Genomic DNA, 23,653 nt, shown 5'->3' with positions numbered 1-23,653 from the left:
GAGGGGGCGGGGGCGGAGCCACCTCGCTCCCGGCGTGCACCGCGCGCGCGGGGAAACGAAACCGAAACCGAAACCCTGGGGCCGGGGCCGGGACCGGGGCTGGGGCCGGAGGCGGAGCCGGGACTGGGACCGGGACCGGGACCGCCATGGCCGCACCGCCGCCGGTCCCGCTGCTGCTGGCGGCGCCGGGGGGGCCGCGGGGGGGCCCGAGGCTCTTCCCCCAGGCCCTGGGCGCCCTGCGGGGGGCGCCGGCCCCCGTCCACGTCGTGGCCGCCTTCGGGCCGAGGGGCAGCGGGAAATCCTTCCTGCTGGACCAGCTGGCGGGGCCGGGCGGCGGTAACCACCCCAAATCCCCCCCCCCCCCAAATTTCTGACCCCCTCCCCGCTTTTTCTGACCCCCTCCCGCTTTTTCTGACCCCCTCCCCACATTTCTGACCCCCCTTCCCACATTTCTGACCCCCCTCCCGCTTTTCTGACCCCTCCCCGCTTTTTCTGACCCCCTCCCCAATTTTTCTGACCCCCCCCCCGCATTTTCTGACCCCCCCCCGGCATTTTCTGACCCCCCCCCCCCCCCGCATTTTCTGACCCCCCCCCCCGCATTTTCTGACCCCCTCCCCGCTTTTTCTGACCCCCCCCCCCCCAGCATTCCCCAGCAGCCCCGGGCTGTGGCTGCGCTGCTGCCCGCACCCGACGCAGCCGGGCCACGCGCTGGTGCTGCTGGACGCCGGCGGCTTCCCCGTGCCGGGGGACGAGGATGACGATGTGGAGGTGCCGGAGGAAGGGCAGGGGGGGTTGGGGGGGGGCTCGTGGAGCCACCCAGTGACCCCCCAGTGCCCGCAGGACCCCTGGTTCCCGCAGCTCCTGGTGCTGCAGCTGCTGCTTGCCAGCGTCTTCGTCTACAGCAGCGGGGCCGCGGCCGAGCCGCAGGAGGAGCTCGAGCGCCTGACGTATCCTTCCCCTCCGCCTCCCTCTTGCCCTTTTCTGCCTCTTTTCGCCCCGTTTTCTTTCCTTCACACCCCGCAGCTACGTCCAGGCGCTGCCGCGCCGCCTGCGGCTGTTGGAAGAGGAGGAGGACGAGGAGGACGAAGGCGCGCTGCTGCGCGCCGTGCTGCCGCCCTTCGTCTGGAGCCTGTGCGGCGCCGCCGTGCCGCCCGAGGACGAGGCCGTGCTGGAGGCTGAAGGCCACGAGCTGCGGGCGGCGCTGGGAGCCCCCCCAGGTGCGCGGCCGCCCCGGTGTTCCCGCGGGGCCGCCGGTGCCGCTCGCGGTGACTGTGGCTGTCCCCGCAGGCCTGGAGGCGCCGGTGACGCGCCGCGTCCTCGCGCTGTTCCCCGAGCACAAGCTGTTCCGCCTGGAGGCCGGCGGCGCCGGCGGCCTGCCGAAGCTCTGCGCCCACCTCCTCAGCAGCGGCCCCAAGACAGGGCTGAGCGGGGAGCGCGTCGGCGGCGCCTGTGAGTGGGGGGGGGGGGGAATTTGGGGAGGGGGCGCGCTGTGGGGCACCCACCCCCCCGAGTGTTTTGTGTCCCCCCTCCCCAGACCTGGCGGCGCTGGCGGAGCGGGTGGCGGAGGCGCTGCACGGGGCCGAGCCGCTGCGGGTGGCGCAGCTGTGCCGGGAGGCGGAGGTGGAGGCGCTGCAGGTACCGTGGTGGGGGGGACGTGGGGGGGATACGGGGGGAAGGGGAGCGGCCCCCGGCTCAGCACCACGCTGTGCCTGCAGCAGGATGAGGCCGAGGACGTCGCCAGGCTGTGGCGCGGGGAAGAGGTCGCACAACCGGATGCTGCTGACGCGTGGTGGAGCGGGGCCGACACCAAATGGGGCGACAACGGTGACGCCGTCACGCAGCAGGAGCTCGCCGACACGAGGCACGGTGACGCCGCGTCACAACGGGACGCCAACGGGCAGCACGGTGATACCGTGACGGAAGAGGACATCGCCAGCGCGTGGTATGGTGACGCCGCCACTCCACGGGACGTCAACGCGTGGCACGGTGACGCGGTCAAGGAAGAGGACGAGGTTGAAATCTGGTGCGGTGGCGCCGTCACCCAACGGGACGTCAACCAGAGCAATGGTGACACCGTCCCCGAAGAGGATATGGCTGACATCTGGTGCGGTGACGCCGCCACCCAACGGGACGTCAACCAGAGCAACGGTGACACCGTCCCCGAAGAGGATATGGCTGACATCTGGCGCGGTGACGCCGCCACCCAACGGGACGTCAACACGTGGCACGGTGACGCCACCCACCCACACGACGCCGTCGCCTGGCTCGATGGCGCCAGCCCCTGGCAGGACGACGCCGGCCCGGCAGCGGGGGACACGCCGGAGACGGTGCCGCAGCCCCAGGGGGGCCCGATGGGGGCCCCCCTCTGCCTGGTGCGGAACGAGGCCGGGGGGCGGCTGGTGCTGAGCCGCCGGGCGCTGGAGGTGCTGCGCGGCATTGGGCAGCCCGTGGTGGTGGTGGCCATCGCGGGGCCCTACCGCACCGGCAAGTCCTTCCTCATGAACCGGCTGGCGCAGCGGCGCACCGGTGAGATAACGGGGTTCATGAGGACGTTAATGGGGCTAATGAGGAGGTTAATGACGTTAACGGCCTCACGCCCCCTCCTGGCCCCGCAGGCTTTCCCCTGGGCCACACGGTGCAGGCGCAGACCAAGGGGATCTGGATGTGGTGCCTGCCACACCCACACCAGGCCGACACCACCCTGGTGCTGCTGGACACCGAGGGGCTGGGGGACCCCAGCAAGGTGGGTGCGGGGCCGGGGGGTCACGGGACCCCCAGATCTGGCCCTGACGACTCCACCCGGGCACAGGGCGACAGCCGCAACGACGCCTGGATCTTCACGCTGGCGCTGCTGCTCTCCAGCACCCTGGTGTACAACAGCCTCGGCACCATCGACCAGCAGGCGCTGGAGAACCTCGGGTACCGGGGGGTCGGGGCGGGCGTGGCAGTGTCGGTGGTGCTGTGGTGGCATCGCGGTGATGGTGCCGCCGCTCCCCGCAGGGTGGTGACGGCGCTGACGGAGCGCGTGCGGGTGCGGGCAGGGGATAGCAGGGACGTGGCAGCGGCCGACTTCGTGCGCTTCTTCCCCGGCTTCGTCTGGGCCGTGCGGGATTTCGTGCTGGAGCTGTCGCAGGACGGGCGGCGCATCACCGCGGACGAGTACCTGGAGCAAGCGCTGCGCCTGCAGCCCGGTACGGCGGCGGCACCGCGGTGTTGCAGCGGGGTGACGCCATAGGGCCGCATCCTGACGGCCTCCTCGCGCCGCAGGGAGCAGCCGCGTGGTGCAGGAGCAGAATGAGCTGCGGCGCTGCCTGCGCGACTTCTTCCCCGAGCGCAAGTGCTTCGTGATGCTGCCGCCAGCCGAGCCTCAGGCAATGAAGGAGCTGGAGGAGCTCGACGAGGGGCAGCTGCGCCCCGGCTTCCTGCGGCAGGCCGACGCCTTCTGCTGGCACATCTGGGACAAGGCACCGGTGAAGGCGCTGCCGGGGCGGCAGGCGGTGACGGGCAGCAGTGAGTGGCGGCGGTGCGGGGACGGGCGGCCCCGTTCGGGTGCCATAGGGGGGTGACACCGCCATTGCCTCCTGGCAGTGCTGGCGAGCCTGGCAGAGAAGTACGTGGCGGCCATCGCCAGCAGCGGGGTGCTGTGCCTGGAGAGCGCGGTGACGGCGCTGGCGGCGGCCGAGAACACGGCGGCAGTGGCGGCGGCGGTGGCTGAGTACCAGCAGGGCATGGAGCGGGAGCTGAAGCTGCCCACGGCCTCGCAGGAAGCGCTGGGGGACGTGCACGGGCGCTGCGAACGCCGCGCCCTCGCCCTCTTCATGGCGCGCGCCTTTGCTGACAAGGAGCAACGCTACCAGGGCCAGCTGATGGTGAGTCCCGGCATGGCGCGGTGCGGCAAAGCGCGCGGCGTCCTCCTGCCTGCTGAGCCGTGCATCGCCCCGGCAGCACGAGCTGGAGGAGGCCAAGGAGGAGTTCTGCCGGCGCAACGAGGCGGCCTCGGCGGAGCGGTGCCGCGCGGTGCTGCGGGAGCTGTGGCAGGACATGGAGCAGCGCCTGGACCGCGGGGAGTACGCCGTGCCGGGGGGCTCGCGCCGCTTCCAGGAGCACCTGGGGGAGCTGATGGAGGAGTACCACCTGCGGCCCGGCAAGGGGGTGAAGGTGAGCGCGGTTCCGGTGCCATATGCGCGGTGCCCGTGCTGGTGGCGCTAGCACCCTGATGGCTGCGCCCACCAGGCGGCGGCGGTGCTGGAGGAGTTCCTGCGGGACCGCGAGGTGCTGGCGCGGGCGCTGTGCGCGGCCAACCAGCAGCTGTCGGAGCGCGAGAGGGAGCGGGTGGCCAGCGAGGCCATGGCGGCAGCGGCGGCGGCAGCGGTGGCGGAGGCCGCGAAGGCCTTTGAGGCACGGCTGGAGGAGCAGCGGCGCAGCTTCGAGGAGCACCAGCGGCAGCTGGAGGAGCGGCTGTGGCGCGAGCAGCGGGCGGTGCTGGAGGAGCAGGAGCGCGTCATCGAGCACATGCTGCAGGCAGGCGTGTGGGCACCGTGGTGGTGGCGGTGCTGGGGGCTGTTGCAGTGGTGCTGAGCCCCCTCCGTGTGCCACAGGAGCAGCGGGCGCTGCTGCAAGAAGGCTTCAAGCAAGAGGCTGAGGCTCTGCGGAAGCAGATCGAGAAGCTGCAGGAGGAGAAGGAGGAGATGAAGAAGCCGTCGTGGCGCAGAAGGGCACTGGACGGGCTCGGCATCGTCGCCGACATCTTCCTGCCGGGCCTGGCGCGGGTCGCGGTGTCGGGGGCCCTGCGGCTGATACGGCGCGTGTTGTGACCGCGGTGCAACCCCAATAAATTCCTCCATTCTGCCTCCAGTTTTGGCTTTCCTGGAAAACGAGGGAATGCGGGAAAGGGCCGGGGAGCTGCCGCCCTCCCTGATGAGTCAGCCGGGGGCAGGACGAGGTGGGGCTGCTGACCTTTATTACCCGTGCTGCTGCTTTTGGTTTCATTTCCGTCTGTGCTCGGAGCAGCAATGCAGGAGCCGCTGTGCCTGGTGCAGAACGGGGACGACGGGGTGCTGAGCCCCAACCCCGCGGCGCTGGAGGTGCTGCGCGGCATCGGGCAGCCCGTGGTGGTGGTGGCCATCGCGGGGCCCTACCGCACCGGCAAGTCCTTCCTCATGAACCGGCTGGCGCAGCGGCGCACCGGTGAGATAACGCGGGATTAACAATTACCGGGGTTAACAAGGGGGTTAACGGGGGATTTACAGGGTTAACGAGGGGGTTAACGGAGGATTAACGGGGCTGGAGGGTCCCGCTCGCCCTCACGCCACCTCCTGGCCCCACAGGATTTCCCCTGGGCCACACGGTGCAGCCACAGACCAAGGGGATCTGGATGTGGTGCCTGCCACACCCACGCTGGCCCGACACCACCCTGGTGCTGCTGGACACCGAGGGGCTGGGGGACCCCTACAAGGTGGGTGCGGGGCCAGGGGGGGTCACGGGACCCTCGGATCCGGCCCTGATGACCCCCTCCCCCCGGGCGCAGGGCGATAGCTGCAACGACGCCTGGATCTTCACGCTGGCGCTGCTGCTCTCCAGCACCCTGGTGTTCAACAGCCTCGGCACCATCGACCATCAGGCACTGCAGCACCTCGGGTACCGGGGGGTCGGGGCGGGCACAGTGGTGTTGGTGCTGTCACGGTGGCATCGCGGTGATGGTGCCGCCGCTCCCCGCAGGGTGGTGACGGCGCTGACGGAGCGGGTGCAGGTGCGGGCAGGGGATAGCAGGGACGCGGCGGCCGCCGACTTCGTGCGCTTCTTCCCCGGCTTCGTCTGGGCCGTGCGGGATTTCGTGCTGGAGCTGTCGCAGGACGGGCAGCGCATCACCGCGGACGAGTACCTGGAGCACGCGCTGCGCCTGCAGCCCGGTACGGCGGCGGCACCACGGCGTTGGGGCACGGTGACGCCATAGGGCCGCATCCTGACGGCCTCCTCGCGCCGCAGGGAGCAGCCGCGTGGTGCAGGAGCAGAATGAGCTGCGGCGCTGCCTGCGCGACTTCTTCCCCGAGCGCAAGTGCTTCGTGATGCTGCCGCCAGCTGAGGCCGAGGCGATGACGCGGCTGGAGGAGCTCGACGAGGGGCAGCTGCGCCCCAGCTTCCTGCGGCAGGCCGACGCCTTCTGCCGGCACATCTGGGACAAGGCCCCGGTGAAGGCACTGTCAGGGCAGCCACCGGTGACGGGCTGCAGTGAGTGGCAGCGGTGCGGGGACGGGCGGCCCCCTTTGGGTGCCATAGGGGGGTGACACCGCCATTGCCTCCTGGCAGTGCTGGCGAGCCTGGCGGAGAAGTACGTGGCGGCCATCGCCAGCAGCGGGGTGCTGTGCCTGGAGAGCACGGTGACGGCGCTGGCGGCGGCCGAGAACACGGCGGCGGTGGCGGCGGCGGTGGCTGAGTACCAGCAGGGCATGGAGCGGGAGCTGAAGCTGCCCACGGCCTCGCAGGAAGCGCTGGGGGACGTGCACCAGCGCTGCGAGCATCGCGCCCTCGCCCTCTTCATGGAGCGTGCCTTCACACACAACATTCACCAGTACCAGGAACAGCTGATGGTGAGTCCCGGCATGGCGCGGTGCGGCAAAGCGCGCGGCGTCCTCCTGCGCACTGAGCCGTGCATCGCCCCGGCAGCACGAGCTGGAGGCGGCCAAGGAGGAGTTCTGCCGGCGCAACGAGGCGGCCTCGGCGGAGCGGTGCCGCGCGGTGCTGCAGGAGCTGTGGCAGGACGTGGAGCAGCGCCTGGACCGCGGGGAGTACGCCGTGCTGGGGGGCTCGCGCCGCTTCCAGGAGCGCCTGCGGGAGCTGATGGAGGAGTACGACCGGCGGCCCGGCAAGGGGGTGAAGGTGAGCGCGGTTCCGGTGCCATATGCGCGGTGCCCGTGCTGGTGGCGCTAGCACCCTGACGGCTGCGCCCACCAGGCGGCGGCGGTGCTGGAGGAGTTCCTGCGGGAGCACGAGGCGCTGGCGCGGGCGCTGTGCGCGGCCGACCAGCAGCTGTCGGAGCGCGAGAGGGAGCGGGTGGCCAGCGAGGCGGTGGCGGCAGCGGCCGTGGCAGCGGCAAAGGAGGCTGCGGAGGCGGCCAAGGCACGGCTGGAGGAGCAGCGGCGTAGCTTCGAGAAGCACAAGCAGGATCTGGAGGAGCGGATGCAGCACAAGCTGCAGGCGATGCTGGAGGAACAGGAGCGCGTCCTCACCCACAAGCAGAAGGTAGAGGCGGGGGCACTGTGGTGGCGGCGGTGCTGGGGGCCACGGTGACGGAGCTGACCCCGCTTCGTTTGCTGCAGGAGCGGGAGGCGCTGCTGAAGGAAGGCTTCAGGGAAGAAAATGAGAAGCTGAAGGAGCAGATCAAGAAGCTGGAGAAGGACAAGAAGGAGATGCAGAAGCAGTTGAGGATCCAAACTGTGGCGAATGTCATCAGCGGTGCGGTCAGCCTGTGGAACGTGGGGCGGGGCGTGGTGCCAGTGGCCCTGCGACTGCTGCGCCTGGTGTGATCTTGGCATAACCCCAATAAACTCCTCTGTGGTATCACCAGCTTCGGGTTTCCTTTGGAAGCTAGGGAATGCAGGATGGGGCCGAGCAGCTGCCGCCCTCCTTGCTGAGTCAGCTGGGGGCAGGACGGAGTTGGGGGGGGGGTGTCCACCGACTTTTTTCTACCCATGCGTCCGCTTTCGGTTTCGTTTCCCCACTTGGAGCAGCAATGCAGGAGCTGCTGTGCCTGGTGCAGAACGGGGCCGACGGGGTGCTGAGCCCCAACGCCAGGGCCCTGGAGGTGCTGCGCGGCATCGGGCAGCCCGTGGTGGTGGTGGCCATCGCGGGGCCCTACCGCACCGGCAAGTCCTTCCTCATGAATCGGCCGGCGCAGCGGCTCACCGGTGAGATAACGGGGTTCATGAGGAGGTTAATGGGGCTAATGAGGAGGTTGACATTAACGGCCTCCCGGCCCTGCAGACTATGCCCTGGGCTCCATCGTGCACGCACTGACCAAGGGGATCTGGATGTGGTGCCTGCCACACCCTCACTGGGCTGACACCGCCGTGGTGCTGCTGGACACCGAGGGGCTGTGATGGACCCCAGCAGGGTGGGTACGGGGCTGCGTGGGGTCGCAGGACTCCTGGATTCAGCCCTGATGACTCCCACCCGGGGCACTGGGCAACAGCCGCAACGACGCCTGGATCTTCACGCTGGCGCTGCTGCTCTCCAGCACCCTGGTGTACAACAGCCTCGGCACCATCGACCAGCAGGCGCTGCAGCACCTCGGGTACCGGGGGGTCGGGGCGGGCACAGCGGTATCGGCTCCTGGCAGTGCTGGCGAGCCTGGCGGAGAAGTACGTGGCGGCCACCGCCAGCAGCGGGGTGCTGTGCCTGGAGAGCGCGGTGACAGCGCTGAGCCCACTTCGTGTGCCGCAGGAGCAGGAGGCGCTGCTGAAGGAAGGCTCCAAGGAAGAGGCTGAGGCGCTGTGGGAGCAGATCAAGAAGCTGGAGAAGAAGGAGGAGATCAAGAAGGGGTCGTGGATCCAAAGGGCGCTGGATGGGCTCGGCTCCGTCGCCGACCCCTTCCTACCGGGCCTGTTGTCTGTCGCGTTGGTTGCGGTGTCGGGGGCCCTGATGCTGATATGGCACCTGCTGTGACCGCGGTGCAACCCCAATAAATTCCTCCATTCTGCCTCCAGTTTTGGGTTTCCCGGAAAACGAGGGAATGCGGGAAAGGGCCGGGGAGCTGCCGCCCTCCCTGATGAGTCAGCCGGGGGCAGGACGAGGGGGGGCTGCCGACCTTTATTACCCGTGCTGCTGCTTTTGGTTTCATTTCCGTCCGTGCTCGGAGCAGCAATGCAGGAGCCGCTGTGCCTGGTGGAGAACGGGGCCGACGGGGTGCTGAGCCCCAACCCCGCGGCGCTGGAGGTGCTGCGCGGCATCGGGCAGCCCGTGGTGGTGGTGGCCATTGCGGGGCCCTACCGCACCGGCAAGTCCTTCCTCATGAACCGGCTGGCGCAGCGGCGCACCGGTGAGATAACGCGGGATTAACAATTACCGGGGTTAACAAGGGGGTTAACGGGGGATTTACAGGGTTAACGAGGGGGTTAACGGAGGATTAACGGGGCTGGAGGGTCCCGCTCGCCCTCACACCCCCTCCTGGCTCCACAGGATTTCCCCTGGGCCCCACGGTGCAGCCACAGACCAAGGGGATCTGGATGTGGTGCCTGCCACACCCGTACCGGCCCGACACCACCCTGGTGCTGCTGGACACCGAGGGGCTGGGGGACCCCTACAAGGTGGGTGCGGGGCCGGGGGGGTCGTGGGAACCCCGGATCCGGCCCTGACGACCCCCCCCGGGCACAGGGTGACAGCTGCAACGACGCCTGGATCTTCACGCTGGCGCTGCTGCTCTCCAGCACCCTGGTGTTCAACAGCGTCGGCACCATCGACCATCAGGCGCTGCAGCACCTCGGGTACCGGGGGGTCGGGGCGGGCACAATGGTGTTGGTGCTGTCACGGTGGCATCGCGGTGATGGTGCCGCCGCTCCCCGCAGGGTGGTGACGGCGCTAACGGAGCGCGTGCAGGTGGGCGCAGAGGATGACAGTGACACGGCGGCGGCCAACTTTGTGCGCTTCTTCCCCGGCTTTATCTGGGCCATGCGGGATTTCATGCTGGAGCTTTCGCTGGATGGGCAGAGCATCACCGCGGACGAGTACCTGGAGCACGCGCTGCGCCTGCAGCCCGGTACGGCGGCGGCACCACAGTGTTGGGGCACGGTGACGCCATAGGGCCGCATCCTGACGGCCTCCTCGCGCCGCAGGGAGCAGCCGCGTGGTGCAGGAGCAGAATGAGCTGCGGCACTGCCTGCGCGACTTCTTCCCCGAGCGCAAGTGCTTCGTGTTGCCGCGGCCGGCCGAGGCCGAGGCAATGACGCGGCTGGAGGAGCTCGACGAGGGGCAGCTGCGCCCCGGCTTCCTGCGGCAGGCCGACGCCTTCTGCCGGCACATCTGGGACAAGGCCCCGGTGAAGGCGCTGCCGGGGCGGCAGGCGGTGACGGGCAGCAGTGAGTGGCGGCGGTGCGGGGACGGGCGGCCCCGTTCGGGTGCCATAGGGGGGTGACACCGCCATTGCCTCCTGGCAGTGCTGGCGAGCCTGGCGGAGAAGTACGTGGCGGCCATCGCCAGCAGCGGGGTGCTGTGCCTGGAGAGCACGGTGACGGCGCTGGCGGCGGCCGAGAACACGGCGGCGGTGGCGGCGGCGGTGGCTGAGTATCAGCAGGGCATGGAGCGGGAGCTGAAGCTGCCCACGGCCTCGCAGGAAGCGCTGGGGGACGTGCACCAGCGCTGCGAGCATCGCGCCCTCGCCCTCTTCATGGAGCGTGCCTTCACGCACAACATTCACCAGTACCAGGAACAGCTGAAGGTGGGTCATAGCAGGGTGCGGTGCGGTGCGCGGCATCCTCCTGCGCACTGAGCCATGCGTCACCCCGGCAGCAAGATCTGGAGGCGGCCAAGGAGGAGTTCTGCCGGCGCAACGAGGCGGCCTCGGCGGAGCGGTGCCGCGCGGTGCTGCGGGAGCTGTGGCAGGACGTGGAGCAGTGCCTGGACCGCGGGGAGTACGCTGTGCTGGGGGGCTCGCGCCGCTTCCAGGAGCGCCTGCGGGAGCTGATGGAGGAGTACGACCGGCGGCCCGGCAAGGGGGTGAAGGTGAGCGCGGTTCCGGTGCCATATGCGTGGTGCCCGTGCTGGTGGCGCTAGCACCCTGACGGCTGCGCCCACCAGGCGGCGGCGGTGCTGGAGGAGTTCCTGCGGGTCCGCGAGGTGCTGGCGCGGGCGCTGTGCGCGGCCGACCAGCAGCTGTCAGAGTGCGAGAGGGAGCGGGTGGCTAGCGAGGCCGTGGCGGCGGCGGCCGTGGCAGCGGCAAGGGAGGCTGAGGAGGCGGCCGAGGCACGGCTGGAGGAGCAGCAGCGTAGCTTCGAGAAGCACAAGCAGGATCTGGAGGAGCGGATGCAGCGCGAGCAGCAGGCGATGCTAGAAGAGCAGCAGCGCATCATCGCCCACAAGCAGAAGGTAGAGGCGGGGGCACTGTGGTGGCAGCGGTGCTGGGGGCCACTGAGGTGGTGCTGAGCCCCCTCCGTGTGCCACAGGAGCAGGAGGCGCTGCTGAAGGAAGGCTTCAAGGAAGAGGCTGAGAAGCTGAAGGAGCAGATCAAGAAGCTGCAGGAGGAGAAGGAGGGGATCGTGCAGGGATCGTGGATCCAAAACCCGCTGCATCTTTTCAGCACTGTCATCGGCCTCTGGGGCCTGTGGCGGGCCGTGGTGCCAGTGGTCCTGCGGCTGCTGCGCCTGGTGTGACCTTGGTGCAACCCCAATAAATTTCTCTGTGGTGCCAACAGCTTCGGGTTTCCTGGAAAGTGAGGGAATGCGGAAAAGGGCCGAGGAGCTGCTGCCCTCCCTGCTGAGTCAGCCTGGGGCAGGATGGGTGGGCGGGGTGGCGGGGGGGGGGCAACTTCTTTCTGCCCATACGGCCGCTTTTGGTTTCATTTGTGCGCTCGGAGGCGCCATGAAGGAGCCGCTGTGCCTGGTGCAGAACGGGGCCGACGGGGTGCTGAGCCCCAACCCCGCGGCGCTGGAGGTGCTGCGCGGCATCGGGCAGCCCGTGGTGGTGGTGGCCATCGCGGGGCCCTACCGCACCGGCAAGTCCTTCCTCATGAACCGGCTGGAGCAGCGGAGCACCAGTGAGATAACCGGGTTCATGAGGAGGGTAATGGGGCTAATGAGGAGGTTGACATTAACGGCCTCCCGGCCCTTCAGACTATGCCCTGGGCTCCATGTGCATGCACTGACTAAGGGGATCTGGATGTGGTGCCTGCCACACCCGTACCGGCCCGACACCACCCTGGTGCTGCTGGACACCGAGGGGCTGGAGGACCCCAACAAGGTGGGTGCGGGGCGGGGGGGGTCGTGGGACCCTCGGATCCGGCCCTGACGACTCCCCCCGGCTGCAGGGCGACAGCCGCAACGACGCCTGGATCTTCACGCTGGCGCTGCTGCTCTCCAGCACCCTGGTGTACAACAGCCTCGGCACCATCGACCATCAGGCGCTGCAGCACCTCGGGTACCGGGGGGTCGGGGCGGGCACAGTGGTGTTGGTGCTGTCACGGTGGCATCGCGGTGATGGTGCCGCCGCTCCCCGCAGGGTGGTGACGGCGCTGACGGAGCGCGTGCGGGTGTGGGCGGGGGATAGCAGGGACGCGGCGGCGGCCGACTTCGTGCGTTTCTTCCCCAGCTTCGTCTGGGCCGTGCGGGATTTCGTGCTGGAGCTGTCGCAGGACGGGCGGCGCATCACCGCGGACGAGTACCTGGAGCAAGCGCTGCGCCTGCAGCCCGGTACGGCAGCGGCACCGCGGTGTTGCATCAGGGTGAGACACGGCAAGAGATATAGGGAGCGGGTGGCCAGCGAGGCGGTGGCAGCAGTGGCGGTGGCAGCGGTGGTTGAGGCCGCGAAGGCCTTTGATGGTGGCACGAGGAGCAGTGGCGCAGCTTCGAGGAGCACCAGCGGCAGCTGGAGGAGCGGCTGTGGCGCGAGCAGCGGGCGGTGCTGGAGCTGGCGGGACTCATAGAGAGCGCTTTAAACTAGGTAAGAAGGGGGACAGGGCTCAAACAAGGCTTGTTGGAGCTGTGCCGGGGGAAACAATGGCTAGGCCGGGGAAGAAGGCGATGGCCCAGCTGAAGTGCATCTACACTAATGCACGCAGCATGGGTAACAAACAGGAGGAGCTGGAAGCCACTGTGCAGCAGGCAGGCTACGACTTGGTTGCCATCACGGAGACGTGGTGGGACCGCTCCCACGACTGGAGTGCTGCAATGCCTGGCTATCGGCTCTTCAGGAGGGACAGGCAGCACAGAGAGGGTGGTGGCGTGGCTCTCTACATCAGAGAATCTTTTGATGTTGTGGAACTCCAGGCTGGGAATGATAAGGTTGAATCCCTGTGGGTTAGGATCCGTGGGAAGGCCGGCAAGGCTAGCATCCTGGTCGGGGTCTGTTATAGACCGCCGAACCAGGATGAGGAGACGGATGAGGAGTTTTATAGGCAACTGACAGAAGTTGCAAAATCGTCGGCGCTTGTCCTCGTGGGGGACTTCAACTTCCCGGACATATCCTGGAAACACAACACGGCACAGAGAAAGCAGTCTAGGAGGTTTCTGGAGAGCGTGGGAGATAGCTTCCTGACACAGCTGGTCAGCGAACCTACCAGGGGTGGTGCCCCGCTAGACCTTCTCTTCACAAACAGAGAAGGACTGGTGGGAGATGTGGTGGTCGGAAACTGTCTGGGGCAGAGTGACCACGAAATGGTAGAGTTCTCTATTCTTGGCGAGGCCAGGAAGGGGACCAGTAAAACTGCTGTATTGGGCTTCCGGAGGGCTGACTTTGAGCTGCTCAGGACGCTGGTTGGCCGAGTCCCTTGGGAGGCGGTTTTGAAGGGCAGAGGAGTCCAGGAAGGCTGGGCGCTCCTCAAGAAGGAAATCATGATGGCACAGGAGCGGTCCGTCCCCACGTGTCCAAAGACGAGCCGGCGTGGAAGAAGACTGGCCTGGCTCAACAGAGAGTTGCGGCTTGTGCTTAGCAGAAAAAAGAGGGTTTATAATCTTTGGAAAAAAGGGCGGGCCACTGAGGAGGACTACAAGGATGTAGCGAGGTTGTGCAGGGAGAAAATTAGAAAGGCCAAAGCTCATCTGGAGCTCAACCTGGCTACTGCCGTTAAAGACAACAAAAAATCCTTTTACAAATACATCAACGCGAAACGGAGGACTAAGGAGAATCTCCATCCTTTACTGGATGCGAGGGGAAACCTAGTTACTAAGGATGAGGAAAAGGCTGAGGTGCTTAATGCCGCCTTTGCCTCAGTCTTTAGCGGCAATACCGGTTGTTCTCTGGATACCCAGTGCCCTGAGCTGGTGGAAGGGGATGGGGAGCAGGATGTGGCCTTCGCTATCCATGAGGAAAGGGTTGGCGACCTGCTACGGAGCTTGGATGTGCGCAAGTCGATGGGGCCGGATGGGATGCACCCGAGGGTACTGAAAGAACTGGCGGAGGAGCTGGCCGAGCCGCTTACCATCATTTATCGGCAGTCCTGGCTATCGGGGGAGGTCCCAGTTGACTGGCGGCTAGCCAATGTGACGCCCATCTATAAGAAGGGCCGCAGGGCAGACCCGGGGAACTATAGGCCTGTCAGTTTGACCTCAGTGCCAGGGAAGCTCATGGAGCAGATTATCTTGAGGGTCATCACGCGGCACTTGCAGGGCAAGCAGGCGATCAGGCCCAGTCAGCATGGGTTTATGAAAGGCAGGTCCTGCTTGACGAACCTGATCTCCTTCTATGACCAAGTGACGCGCTTGGTGGATGAGGGGAAGGCTGTGGATGTGATCTACCTTGACTTCAGTAAGGCTTTTGACACCGTTCCCCACAACATTCTCCTCAAGAAACTGGCTGCTCGGGGCTTGGACTGGCATACACTTCGCTGGGTTAGAAACTGGCTGGATGGCCGGGCCCAAAGAGTTGTGGTGAATGGAGTCAAATCTGGTTGGAGGCCGGTCACTAGTGGAGTCCCCCAGGGCTCGGTACTGGGGCCGGTCCTCTTTAATATCTTTATCAATGATCTGGATGAGGGCGTCCAGTGCACCCTCAGTAAGTTTGCAGATGACACCAAGCTAAGTGCGTGTGTCGATCTGCTCGAGGGCAGGAAGGCTCTGCAGGAGGATCTGGGTAGGCTGGAGCGATGGGCTGAGGTCAACTGCATGAAGTTCAACAAGGCCAAGTGCCGGGTCCTGCACCTGGGGCGCAACAACCCCAAGCAGCGCTACAGGCTGGGAGATGAGTGGTTGGAAAGCTGCCTGGCCGAGAGGGACCTGGGAGTATTGGTGGATAGTCGGCTGAATATGAGCCAGCAGTGTGCTCAGGTGGCCAAGAAGGCCAACAGCATCCTGGCCTGTATAAGAAGCAGTGTGGCCAGCAGAGCTAGGGAAGTGATTGTGCCCCTGTACTCGGCTCTGGTGAGGCCGCACCTTGAGTACTGTGTTCAGTTTTGGGCCCCTTGCTACAGGAAGGACATGGACGTGCTCGAGCGAGTCCAGAGAAGGGCGACCAAGCTGGTGAGGGGTCTGGAGAACAAGTCTTACGAGGAGCGGCTGAGGGAGCTGGGCTTGTTCAGCCTGGAGAAGAGGAGGCTCAGGGGCGACCTTATCGCTCTCCACAGGTACCTTAAAGGAGGCTGTAGAGAGGTGGGGGTTGGTCTATTCTCCCACGTGCCTGGTGACAGGACGAGGGGGAATGGGCGAAAGTTGCGACAGGGGAGTTTTAGGTTGGATGTTAGGAAGTACTTCTTTACCGCAAGGGTTATTAAGCATTGGAACGGGCTGCCCAGGGAGGTGGTGGAGTCACCATCCCTGGAGGTCTTTAAAAGACGTTTAGATGTAGAGCTTAGCGATATGGTTTAGTGGAGTACTTAGTGTTAGGTCGGAGGTTGGACTCAATGATCTTGAGGTCTCTTCCAACCTAGAAATCTGTGATACTGTGAGCAGGAGCGTGTCATCGAGCACATGCTGCAGGCAGGCAATGGGGGCACCGTGGTGGTGGCGGTGCCGGGGGCTGTTGCAGTGGTGCTGAGCCTCCTCCGTGTGCCACAGGAGCAGCGGGCGCTGCTGCAAGAAGGCTTCAAGCAAGAGGCTGAGGCTCTGCGGAAGCAGATCGAGAAGCTGCAGGAGGAGAAGGAGGAGATGAAGAAGCCGTCGTGGTGCAGAAGGGCGCTGGACGGGCTCGGCATCGTCGCCGACATCTTCCTGCCGGGCCTGGAGCGGGTTGCAGTGTCGGGGGCCCTGATGCTGATACAGCGCGTGTTGTGACCGCGGTGCAACCCCAATAAATTCCTCCATTCTGCCTCCAGTTTTGCGTTTCCCGGAAAACGAGGGAATGCGGGAAAGGGCCGGGGAGCTGCCGCCCTCCCTGATGAGTCAGCCGGGGGCAGGATGAGGGGGGGCTGCCGACCTTTATTACCCGTGCTGCTGCTTTTGGTTTCATTTCCGTCCGTGCTCGGAGCAGCAATGCAGGAGCCGCTGTGCCTGGTGCAGAACGGGGCCGACGGGGTGCTGAGCCCCAACCCCGCGGCGCTGGAGGTGCTGCGCGCCATCGGGCAGCCCGTGGTGGTGGTGGCCATCGCGGGGCCCTACCGCACCGGCAAGTCCTTCCTCATGAACCGGCTGGCGCAGCGGCGCACCGGTGAGACAACAGGAGATTTAACGGGGTTAACGGGGGATTTACAGGGTTAACGAGGGGGTTAACAGAGGATTAACGGGGCTGGAGGGTCCCGCTCGCCCTCACGCCACCTCCTGGCCCCACAGGATTTCCCCTGGGCCACACGGTGCAGCCACAGACCAAGGGGATCTGGATGTGGTGCCTGCCACACCCACGCTGGCCCGACACCACCCTGGTGCTGCTGGACACCGAGGGGCTGGGGGACCCCAACAAGGTGAGTGCGGGGCTGGGGGGGTCGCGGGACCCTCGGATCCGGCCCTGACGACTCCCCCCGGCTGCAGGGCGACAGCCGCAACGACGCCTGGATCTTCACGCTGGCGCTGCTGCTCTCCAGCACCCTGGTGTACAACAGCGTTGGCACCATCGACCAGCCGGCGCTGCAGCACCTCGGGTACCGGGGGGTCGGGGTGGGCACAATGGTGTTGGTGCTGTCACCGTGGCATCGCGGTGATGGTGCCACCGCTCCCCGCAGGGTGGTGACGGCGCTGACGGAGCACGTGCAGGTGCGGGCGGGGGATAGCAGGGACGCGGCGGCCGCTGACTTCGTGCGCTTCTTCCCCGGCTTCGTCTGGGCCGTGCGGGATTTCGTGCTGGAGCTGTCGCAGGACGGGCGGCGCATCACAGCGGACGAGTACCTGGAGCAAGCGCTGCGCCTGCAGCCCGGTACGGCGGCGGCACCACGGCGTTCGGGCACGGTGACGCCATAGGGCCGCATCCTGACGGACTCCTCGCACCGCAGGGAGCAGCCGCGTGGTGCAGGAGCAGAATGAGCTGCGGTGCTGCCTGCGCGACTTCTTCCCCGAGCGCAAGTGCTTTGTGCTACCACCGCCGGCCGAGGTTGAGGCGATGACGCGGCTGGAGGAGCTCGACGAGGGGCAGCTGCGCCCCGGCTTCCTGCGGCAGGCCGACGCCTTCTGCCGGCACATCTGGGACAAGGCCCCGGTGAAGGCGCTGCCGGGGCGGCAGGCGGTGACGGGCAGCAGTGAGTGGCGGCGGTGCGGGGACGGGCGGCCCCGTTCAGGTGCCGTAGGGGGGTGACACCGCCATTGCCTCCTGGCAGTGCTGGCGAGCCTGGCGGAGAAGTACGTGGCGGCCATCGCCAGCAGCGGGGTGCTGTGCCTGGAGAGCACGGTGACGGCGCTGGCGGCGGCCGAGAACACGGCAGCGGTGGCGGCGGCGGTGGCTGAGTACAAGCAGGGCATGGAGCGGGAGCTGAAGCTGCCCACGGCCTCGCAGGAAGCGCTGGGGGACGTGCACCGGCGCTGCGAACGCCGCGCCCTCACCCTCTTCATGGCGCGCGTCTTTGCTGACAAGGAGCAACGCTACCAGGGCCAGCTGATGGTGAGTCCCGGCATGGCGCGGTGCGGCAAAGCGCGCGGCGTCCTCCTGCGCACTGAGCCACGCGTCACCCCGGCAGCAAGAGCTGGAGGCGGCCAAGGAGGAGTTCTGCCGGCGCAACGAGGCGGCCTCGGCGGAGCGGTGCCGCGCGGTGCTGCGGGAGCTGTGGCAGGACGTGGAGCAGCGCCTGGACCGCGGGGAGTACGCCGTGCCGGGGGGCTCGCGCCGCTTCCAGGAGCGCCTGCGGGAGCTGATGGAGGAGTACGACCGGCGGCCCGGCAAGGGGGTGAAGGTGAGCGCGGTTCCGGTGCCATATGCGCGGTGCCCGTGCTGGTGGCGCTAGCACCCTGACGGCTGCGCCCACCAGGCGGCGGCGGTGCTGGAGGAGTTCCTGCGGGAGCGCGAGGTGCTGGCGCGGGCGCTGTGCGCGGCCGACCAGCAGCTGTCGGAGCGCGAGAGGGAGCGGGTGGCCAGCGAGGCGGTGGCGGCAGCGGCGACGGCAGCGGCAAAGGAGGCTGAGGAGGCGGCCGAGGCACGGCTGGAGGAGCAGCAACACACCTTCGAGGAGCACAAGCGGCAGCTGGAGGAGTGGCTGCGGCAGGAGCAGCGGGTGATGCTGGAGGAGCAGGAGCGCGTCATCGAGCACAAGCTGCAGGCAGGCAATGGGGGCACCGTGGTGGTGGCAGTGCCGGGGGCTGTTGCAGTGGTGCTGAGCCCCCTCCGTGTGCCACAGGAGCAGCGGGCGCTGCTGCAAGAAGGCTTCAAGCAAGAGGCTGAGAAGCTGTGGAAGCAGATCAAGAAGCTGCAGGAGGAGAAGGAGGAGATGAAGAAGCCGTCGTGGCGCCAAAAGGCGCTGGACGGGTTCTTGCATGTCGCCGAGATTTCCCTGCCGAGTCTTCTATCTTACGGAGTGCCGTGGCTCCTGCGGAAGTTACGGCGCATATAACCTTGGCACAACCCCAATAAATTTCTCTGTGCTGCCACCGGCTTTGGTTTTCCTGGGAAGTGAGGGAACGTGGGAATGGGCCAAACAGCTGCTGAACTTGCCAGTGAGGCAGCTAGGGGCAGGACAAGGTGGGGCCGCTGACTTTTTTCTACCTGTGCCGTCGCTTTCGGTTTCGTTTTTTTGCTTGGAGCCGCCGTTGAGACACCAGTGAGCCTGGTATGGAACGGGGCCGACGGGGTGCTGAGCCCCAACGCCAGGGCCCTGGAGGTGCTGCGCGGCATCGGGCAGCCCGTGGTGGTGGTGGCCATCGCGGGGCCCTACCGCACCGGCAAGTCCTTCCTCATGAACCGGCTGGCGCAGCGGCGCACCGGTGAGATAACCGGGTTCATGAGGAGGTTAATGGGGCTAATGAGGAGGTTAATGACGTTAACGGCCTCCCGGCCCTGCAGACTATGCCCTGGGCTCCATGTTGCACACGCTGACCAAGGGGATCTGGATGTGGTGCCTGCCACACCCTCACTGGGCTGACACCGCTGTGGTGCTGCTGGACACCGAGGGGCTGGGGGACCCCAACAAGGTGGGTGCGGGGCCAGGAGGGGCGGTGGGATCCCCGGATCCAGCCCTGATGACCCCGCGCCCAGACGCAGGGCGACAGCCGCAACGACGCCTGGATCTTCACGCTGGCGCTGCTGCTCTCCAGCACCCTGGTGTACAACAGCCTCGGCACCATCGACCAGCCGGCGCTGCAGCACCTCGGGTACCGGGGGGTCGGGGCGGGCACAGCGGTATCGGCTCCTGGCAGTGCTGGCGAGCCTGGCGGAGCAGTACGTGGCGGCCACCGCCAGCAGCGGGGTGCTGTGCCTGGAGAGCGCGGTGACGGCGCTGAGCCCACTTCGTGTGCCGCAGGAGCAGGAGGCGCTGCTGAAGGAAGGCTTCCAGCGCGAGGCTGAGGCGCTGCGGGAGCAGATCAAGAAGCTGGAGAAGGAGAAGGAGGAGATCAAGAAGGGGTCGTGGATCCAAAGGGCGCTGGATGGGCTCGGCTCCGTCGCCGACCCCTTCCTGCCGGGCCTGTTGTCTGTCGCGTTGGTCGCGTTGTCGGGGGCCCTGATGCTGATACGGCGCCTGGTGCGACCACAGTGCAACCCCAATAAATTCCTCCATTCTGCCTCCAGTTTTCGGTTTCCCAGAAGACGAGGGAATGCGGGAAAGGGCCGGGGAGCTGCCGCCCTCCCTGATGAGTCAGCCGGGGGCAGGACGAGGGGGGGCTGCTGACCTTTATTACCCGTGCTGCTGCTTTTGGTTTCATTTCCGTCTGTGCTCGGAGCAGCAATGCAGGAGCCGCTGTGCCTGGTGGAGAATGGGGCCGACGGGGTGCTGAGCGCCAACCCCGCGGCGCTGGAGGTGCTGCGCGCCATCGGGCAGCCCGTGGTGGTGGTGGCCATCGCGGGGCCCTACCGCACCGGCAAGTCCTTCCTCATGAACCGGCTGGCACAGCGGCGCACCGGTGAGATAACAGGAGATTTAACGGGGTTAACGGGGGATTTACAGGGTTAACGAGGGGGTTAACGGAGGATTAACGGGGCTGGAGGGTCCCGCTCGCCCTCACACCCCCTCCTGGCCCCGCAGGCTTCGCTCTGGGCCCCACGGTGCAGGCGCAGACCAAGGGGATCTGGATGTGGTGCCTGCCACACCCACGCTGGCCCGACACCACCCTGGTGCTGCTGGACACCGAGGGGCTGGGGGACCCCAACAAGGTGGGTGCGGGGCCGGGGGGGTCGCGGGACCCTCGGATCCGGCCCTGACGACTCCCCCCGGCTGCAGGGCGACAGCCGCAACGACGCCTGGATCTTCACGCTGGCGCTGCTGCTCTCCAGCACCCTGGTGTACAACAGCCTCGGCACCATCGACCAGCAGGCGCTGGAGAACCTCGAGTATCCAGTGCTGGCACAGGGGCGAGCGGCGTTTTGGGGGGATTCGGGGGGGGTTAAGGGAAGTTCGGGGGGGTTGGGGGGGCTTAATGGGATTTGGGGCTTATGGGTTAACAGGGGAGCCGGGTTTGGGGAATGTTGTGGGGTTTGGGGTGAAGTTGTGGGGTTTGGGGGATGTTGTGGGTTTACGGGGATGTTGTAGGGTTTGGGGTGGCGTTGTGGGGTTTAGGGGGATGTGAGTTTTAAGGTGACGTTTTGGGGTTGGGGGTGATTTCGGATATTGGGGGGGGGTTGGAGGTTAAAGGTTGAAAGGGGCAATGCAGGATTTAGGGTGAAGTCGTGGGGTTTAGGGAGCGTACGGGATTTAGGGGACAGTGTAAGATTTAGGGTGAAGTTGTGGGGCTTAGGGGGGTGTTTTGGGGTGGGGGAATGTCAGATTTTGGGGGATTTGGGCTTTAAGGTTTAACAGGGCAATGTAGGATTTAGGCTGCAGTTTGGGGATCTGGGGGGGATGCAGGATTTAGGGGGCAATGCGAGATTTAGGGTGCAGTTGTGGGGTTTAAGGTGATAAGGGATTGGGGGGATACAGGTTTTGGGGTGAAGCTGTGGGACTTAGAAGGGACGAGGGATTTAGGCTGAGGCCACAGGATCTGGGCAGGGACAGGACTTGGGCTGAAAGTGTGGGGTTTAAGGGGATCTGGGGCTTAAATTTTAACGGGGGGATGTGGGATTTTTGGGGACGTCAGATTTGGGGGAACACAGGACTTGGGGGGTGATGAGGATTCAGGGTGAAGCTGTGGGATTTGGCGGAGCCGCGGGATTTGTGGGGAAACTGGGGTTTGGGTGGGTACACGTGGGGCCTGGGGGGGACACGGGGTGTTTGGGGCCCAGCTGTGGGGTTTGGGGCAGGAGGGCTGGATGATCTGGGGGGCGAGGCCGGGCTTGGGGTCCCCGTCGATGTCCGTTGGGTTCCTCACCGGGCACCAGGCTGGTGTCAGAGCTGACGGCCTTCATCCGGACGCGGGCCAGCGACAGGGAGCGGGCGGGTGAGGCAGAGGACAGCGAGTTCGTGCGCTTCTTCCCCGACTTCGTCTGGGCCGTGCGCGACTTCACGCTGGAGCTGCAGGCGGACGGGCGCTCCATCACCGAGGACGAGTACCTGGAGCGGGCGCTGGCCCTGAAGCAGGGTGAGCTAGCGAGCGAGGACGCGGCACGGACGCGGCGGTGACGGCGCGGTGGTAACGGGGCTCACGGTGCCCCCCGTTTTCCCCGTGCAGGCTACGGGCGGCAGGCGGTGGAGTACAACACCACGCGGCAGTGCATCCGCAACTACTTCCCCACGCGCAAGTGCTTCGTCTTCCCGCCACCGGTGGGCGCGGAGCAGCAGGGCCGGCCCGAGGAGCTGCCCGAGGCGGCGCTACAGCGCAGCTTCCTGGTGCAGGTGGAGCGCTTCTGCCAGCACGTGCTGGCCTCCTCCAGGCCCAAGCAGCTGCAGGACGGCGCGGAGCTCAACGGCCGCAGTGAGTGGGGGCGCGGCGGCGGGGGGAACGAGGGCTTGGCGGCGGTGGTGTGGCCTCACCGTGCCTCTCTGCACCGCTCCCCGCAGCGTTCAGCACGGTGGTGCAGAGCTACCTGGAGACCATCACTAGCGGGCGCGTGCCCTGCCTGGAGGGGACGACGGCGGCGGTGGCGGCGAGCGAGAACGAGGTGGCGGTGGCGGAGGCGCTGGCCGAGTACCGCAATGGCATGCAGGGGGTGGTGCTGCCGGCTGAGCAGCACGAGCTGTCGGAGGAACACAACCGGTGGCTGCAGCAGGCGCTGGCGGTCTTCCACCACCGCGCCTTCCGCGACCGCGACCAGCAGTACCAGCTCAAGCTGATGGTGCGTGGCAGCGCCCCGCGGTCCCTCGCCGGGCGTTCCCGGCCCCGTCGGCCCTGCCGCGGCGCTGACGCCGTCCCGGTGCCCGCAGGAGGAGCTCCACGCCAAGTACGGGTCGCTGCTGCAGCAGAACGAGGAGGCGTCGCGCACGCGCTGCCAAGAGCTGCTGGCCGAGCTGGCCCAGCCCCTCGACATCAACCTGGCCCAGGGCACCTACGCCCAGCCCCGCGGCTACCGCGCTTACCAGGCCGACCGGCAGCGCCTGGTGGACGCCTACCGGGAAGCCCCGAGGAAGGGCATCAAGGTGAGAACGGCGCTGCGGGGCTCAGGGAGGGGGGCTCAGGGCTGTTCCCTCACCCCCCTGGGGCCCTGCAGGCCGAGGAGATGCTGGACAAGTTCCTGGAGGGGCGCAAGGCGGAGGCCGAGGCGGTGCTGAAGGCGGACAACGCGCTGACCGAGGTCGAGAAGCATCTGGCAGGTGAGTGCCGTGGCCCCGCTGCATCCCTGCGGCCCCTGGGGCTGACTCACAGCCTCCCCTCATATCCCTGTCCCCCTCCAAGACCAAATGCAGCAGGCGGAGCTGCTGGGGCAGGCGCAGAAGGCAGCGGAGGAGCGCAACAAGCAGCTGGAGTTGCTGCTGGCCGACCAGGAGCGCAGTTACCAGGAGAGCCTGAAGATGCTGGAGGCCAAGCTTAAGGCGGAGGCACTGAACACGCAGGAGGACATCAAGCGGGCCATGGAGGCCAAGCTGCAGGAGCAGGAGCGGCTGCTGAAGCAGGGCTTCAGCGAGCGGGCCAAGCTGCTGGAGGACGAGGTGGCCAGCCTGCGGCAGTCGCTCAAAACCCAAGACATAGTGGGACACATCTGCAAGACCCTGCAGGTGGCCCTGCACGCCGCGTGCCAGGTGGCCACCCTGCTCAACAACAAGTCCCTCGAGTAGGCGGCGTGCCGGGGTGCCGCCGCCGCCGCCGTGGGGCAGCGACGCTCGTGCCGCGTGCGTGGCCGCGGCAGCCGCCGTTCCCGTGCCAAATAAAGCAGCTTTCATACAGCTCCTCTGCCCATGCTTCACCCTCTGCCCGGGGGGGGGGGGGCGTCCGGAGGGCTCCGCCGGCGCCTTCCGCTCCTCTCCTTCCTTCCCGGCGCCACCGCGGCCTCGCCCTGTGCCGGAAACGCCGGGGAGGAGTCCCCTGCCCGCCCCCACCCCGGTTCCGGGAGGTGCCGCCAACACCCCAGAGCGCCCCCCGGC

General features: G+C 67.0%; 6 protein-coding genes across 10 annotated transcripts; all 6 read left to right on the top strand.

The window, feature by feature from the left end:
- Window positions 1–50: 50 nt before the first annotated feature.
- LOC310890818 (uncharacterized protein) lies at window positions 51–23,455 on the top strand. The gene is made up of 27 exons (XM_083853138.1): window positions 51–336; window positions 644–768; window positions 841–947; window positions 1,024–1,217; window positions 1,288–1,449; window positions 1,535–1,635; window positions 1,716–2,526; window positions 2,616–2,743; window positions 2,810–2,919; window positions 3,001–3,191; window positions 3,268–3,510; window positions 3,589–3,869; window positions 3,946–4,158; window positions 4,234–4,521; window positions 4,599–4,813; window positions 8,189–8,318; window positions 8,440–8,596; window positions 18,792–18,971; window positions 19,878–20,105; window positions 20,228–20,355; window positions 20,423–20,532; window positions 21,517–21,716; window positions 21,807–22,049; window positions 22,136–22,410; window positions 22,499–22,711; window positions 22,783–22,885; window positions 22,968–23,455. Exons 1-27 carry the CDS (start codon window positions 147–149, stop codon window positions 23,345–23,347), a joined length of 5,706 nt encoding a protein of 1,901 aa, XP_083709264.1. The 5' UTR covers window positions 51–146; the 3' UTR covers window positions 23,348–23,455.
- On the top strand, window positions 4,858–7,563 carry LOC310890820 (guanylate-binding protein 1-like). The gene is made up of 9 exons (XM_083853142.1): window positions 4,858–5,187; window positions 5,328–5,455; window positions 5,528–5,637; window positions 5,719–5,909; window positions 5,986–6,228; window positions 6,307–6,587; window positions 6,664–6,876; window positions 6,952–7,239; window positions 7,317–7,563. The coding sequence occupies exons 1-9, from the start codon at window positions 5,013–5,015 to the stop codon at window positions 7,521–7,523; spliced, it is 1,836 nt and encodes a 611-aa protein (XP_083709268.1). The 5' UTR covers window positions 4,858–5,012; the 3' UTR covers window positions 7,524–7,563.
- On the top strand, window positions 7,592–8,582 carry LOC310890824 (guanylate-binding protein 4-like; the record flags this gene model as incomplete). Of its 3 annotated transcripts, XR_014577323.1 has the most annotated exons (4): window positions 7,592–7,904; window positions 7,981–8,110; window positions 8,189–8,290; window positions 8,440–8,571. XR_014577323.1 is itself a non-coding variant. In XM_083853147.1 (3 exons), 2 exons carry the CDS (start codon window positions 7,592–7,594, stop codon window positions 8,094–8,096), a joined length of 429 nt encoding a protein of 142 aa, XP_083709273.1. In that variant the 3' UTR covers window positions 8,097–8,110; window positions 8,189–8,582. The 3 variants fall into 3 exon arrangements, 2 of the variants coding, with proteins under 2 accessions (XP_083709273.1, XP_083709272.1); XM_083853147.1 differs by having other exon boundaries at window positions 8,189–8,582; XM_083853146.1 differs by having other exon boundaries at window positions 7,981–8,580.
- Window positions 8,684–11,400, top strand: LOC310890821 (guanylate-binding protein 1-like). The gene is made up of 9 exons (XM_083853143.1): window positions 8,684–9,034; window positions 9,175–9,302; window positions 9,370–9,479; window positions 9,561–9,751; window positions 9,828–10,070; window positions 10,149–10,429; window positions 10,501–10,713; window positions 10,789–11,076; window positions 11,154–11,400. The coding sequence occupies exons 1-9, from the start codon at window positions 8,860–8,862 to the stop codon at window positions 11,358–11,360; spliced, it is 1,836 nt and encodes a 611-aa protein (XP_083709269.1). The 5' UTR covers window positions 8,684–8,859; the 3' UTR covers window positions 11,361–11,400.
- Window positions 11,471–18,638, top strand: LOC310890819 (guanylate-binding protein 2-like). 3 transcript variants are annotated; one of them, XM_083853141.1, is made up of 10 exons: window positions 12,423–12,645; window positions 15,693–16,281; window positions 16,404–16,531; window positions 16,599–16,708; window positions 16,790–16,980; window positions 17,057–17,299; window positions 17,378–17,658; window positions 17,735–17,947; window positions 18,023–18,310; window positions 18,389–18,638. In XM_083853141.1, the coding sequence occupies exons 2-10, from the start codon at window positions 16,032–16,034 to the stop codon at window positions 18,599–18,601; spliced, it is 1,917 nt and encodes a 638-aa protein (XP_083709267.1). In that variant the 5' UTR covers window positions 12,423–12,645; window positions 15,693–16,031; the 3' UTR covers window positions 18,602–18,638. The 3 variants fall into 3 exon arrangements, with proteins under 3 accessions (XP_083709265.1, XP_083709266.1, XP_083709267.1); XM_083853139.1 differs by lacking the exons at window positions 12,423–12,645; window positions 15,693–16,281; window positions 16,404–16,531; window positions 16,599–16,708; window positions 16,790–16,980 and adding exons at window positions 11,471–11,946; window positions 12,014–12,123; window positions 12,205–12,395; XM_083853140.1 differs by lacking the exons at window positions 12,423–12,645; window positions 15,693–16,281; window positions 16,404–16,531; window positions 16,599–16,708; window positions 16,790–16,980 and adding exons at window positions 11,476–11,946; window positions 12,014–12,123; window positions 12,295–12,395.
- LOC310890822 (uncharacterized protein) lies at window positions 18,981–19,891 on the top strand. The gene is made up of 3 exons (XM_083853144.1): window positions 18,981–19,178; window positions 19,243–19,425; window positions 19,508–19,891. The coding sequence occupies exons 1-3, from the start codon at window positions 19,068–19,070 to the stop codon at window positions 19,871–19,873; spliced, it is 660 nt and encodes a 219-aa protein (XP_083709270.1). The 5' UTR covers window positions 18,981–19,067; the 3' UTR covers window positions 19,874–19,891.
- Window positions 23,456–23,653: the final 198 nt, after the last annotated feature.

Source organism: Anser anser (assembly GCF_964211835.1).
Source record: "Anser anser genome assembly, contig: HAP1_SCAFFOLD_524, whole genome shotgun sequence".
NCBI lineage: Eukaryota > Metazoa > Chordata > Aves > Anseriformes > Anatidae > Anser > Anser anser.
Note: the sequence above shows the minus strand (reverse complement) of the source record. Positions and strands in the feature narration are given on the sequence as shown.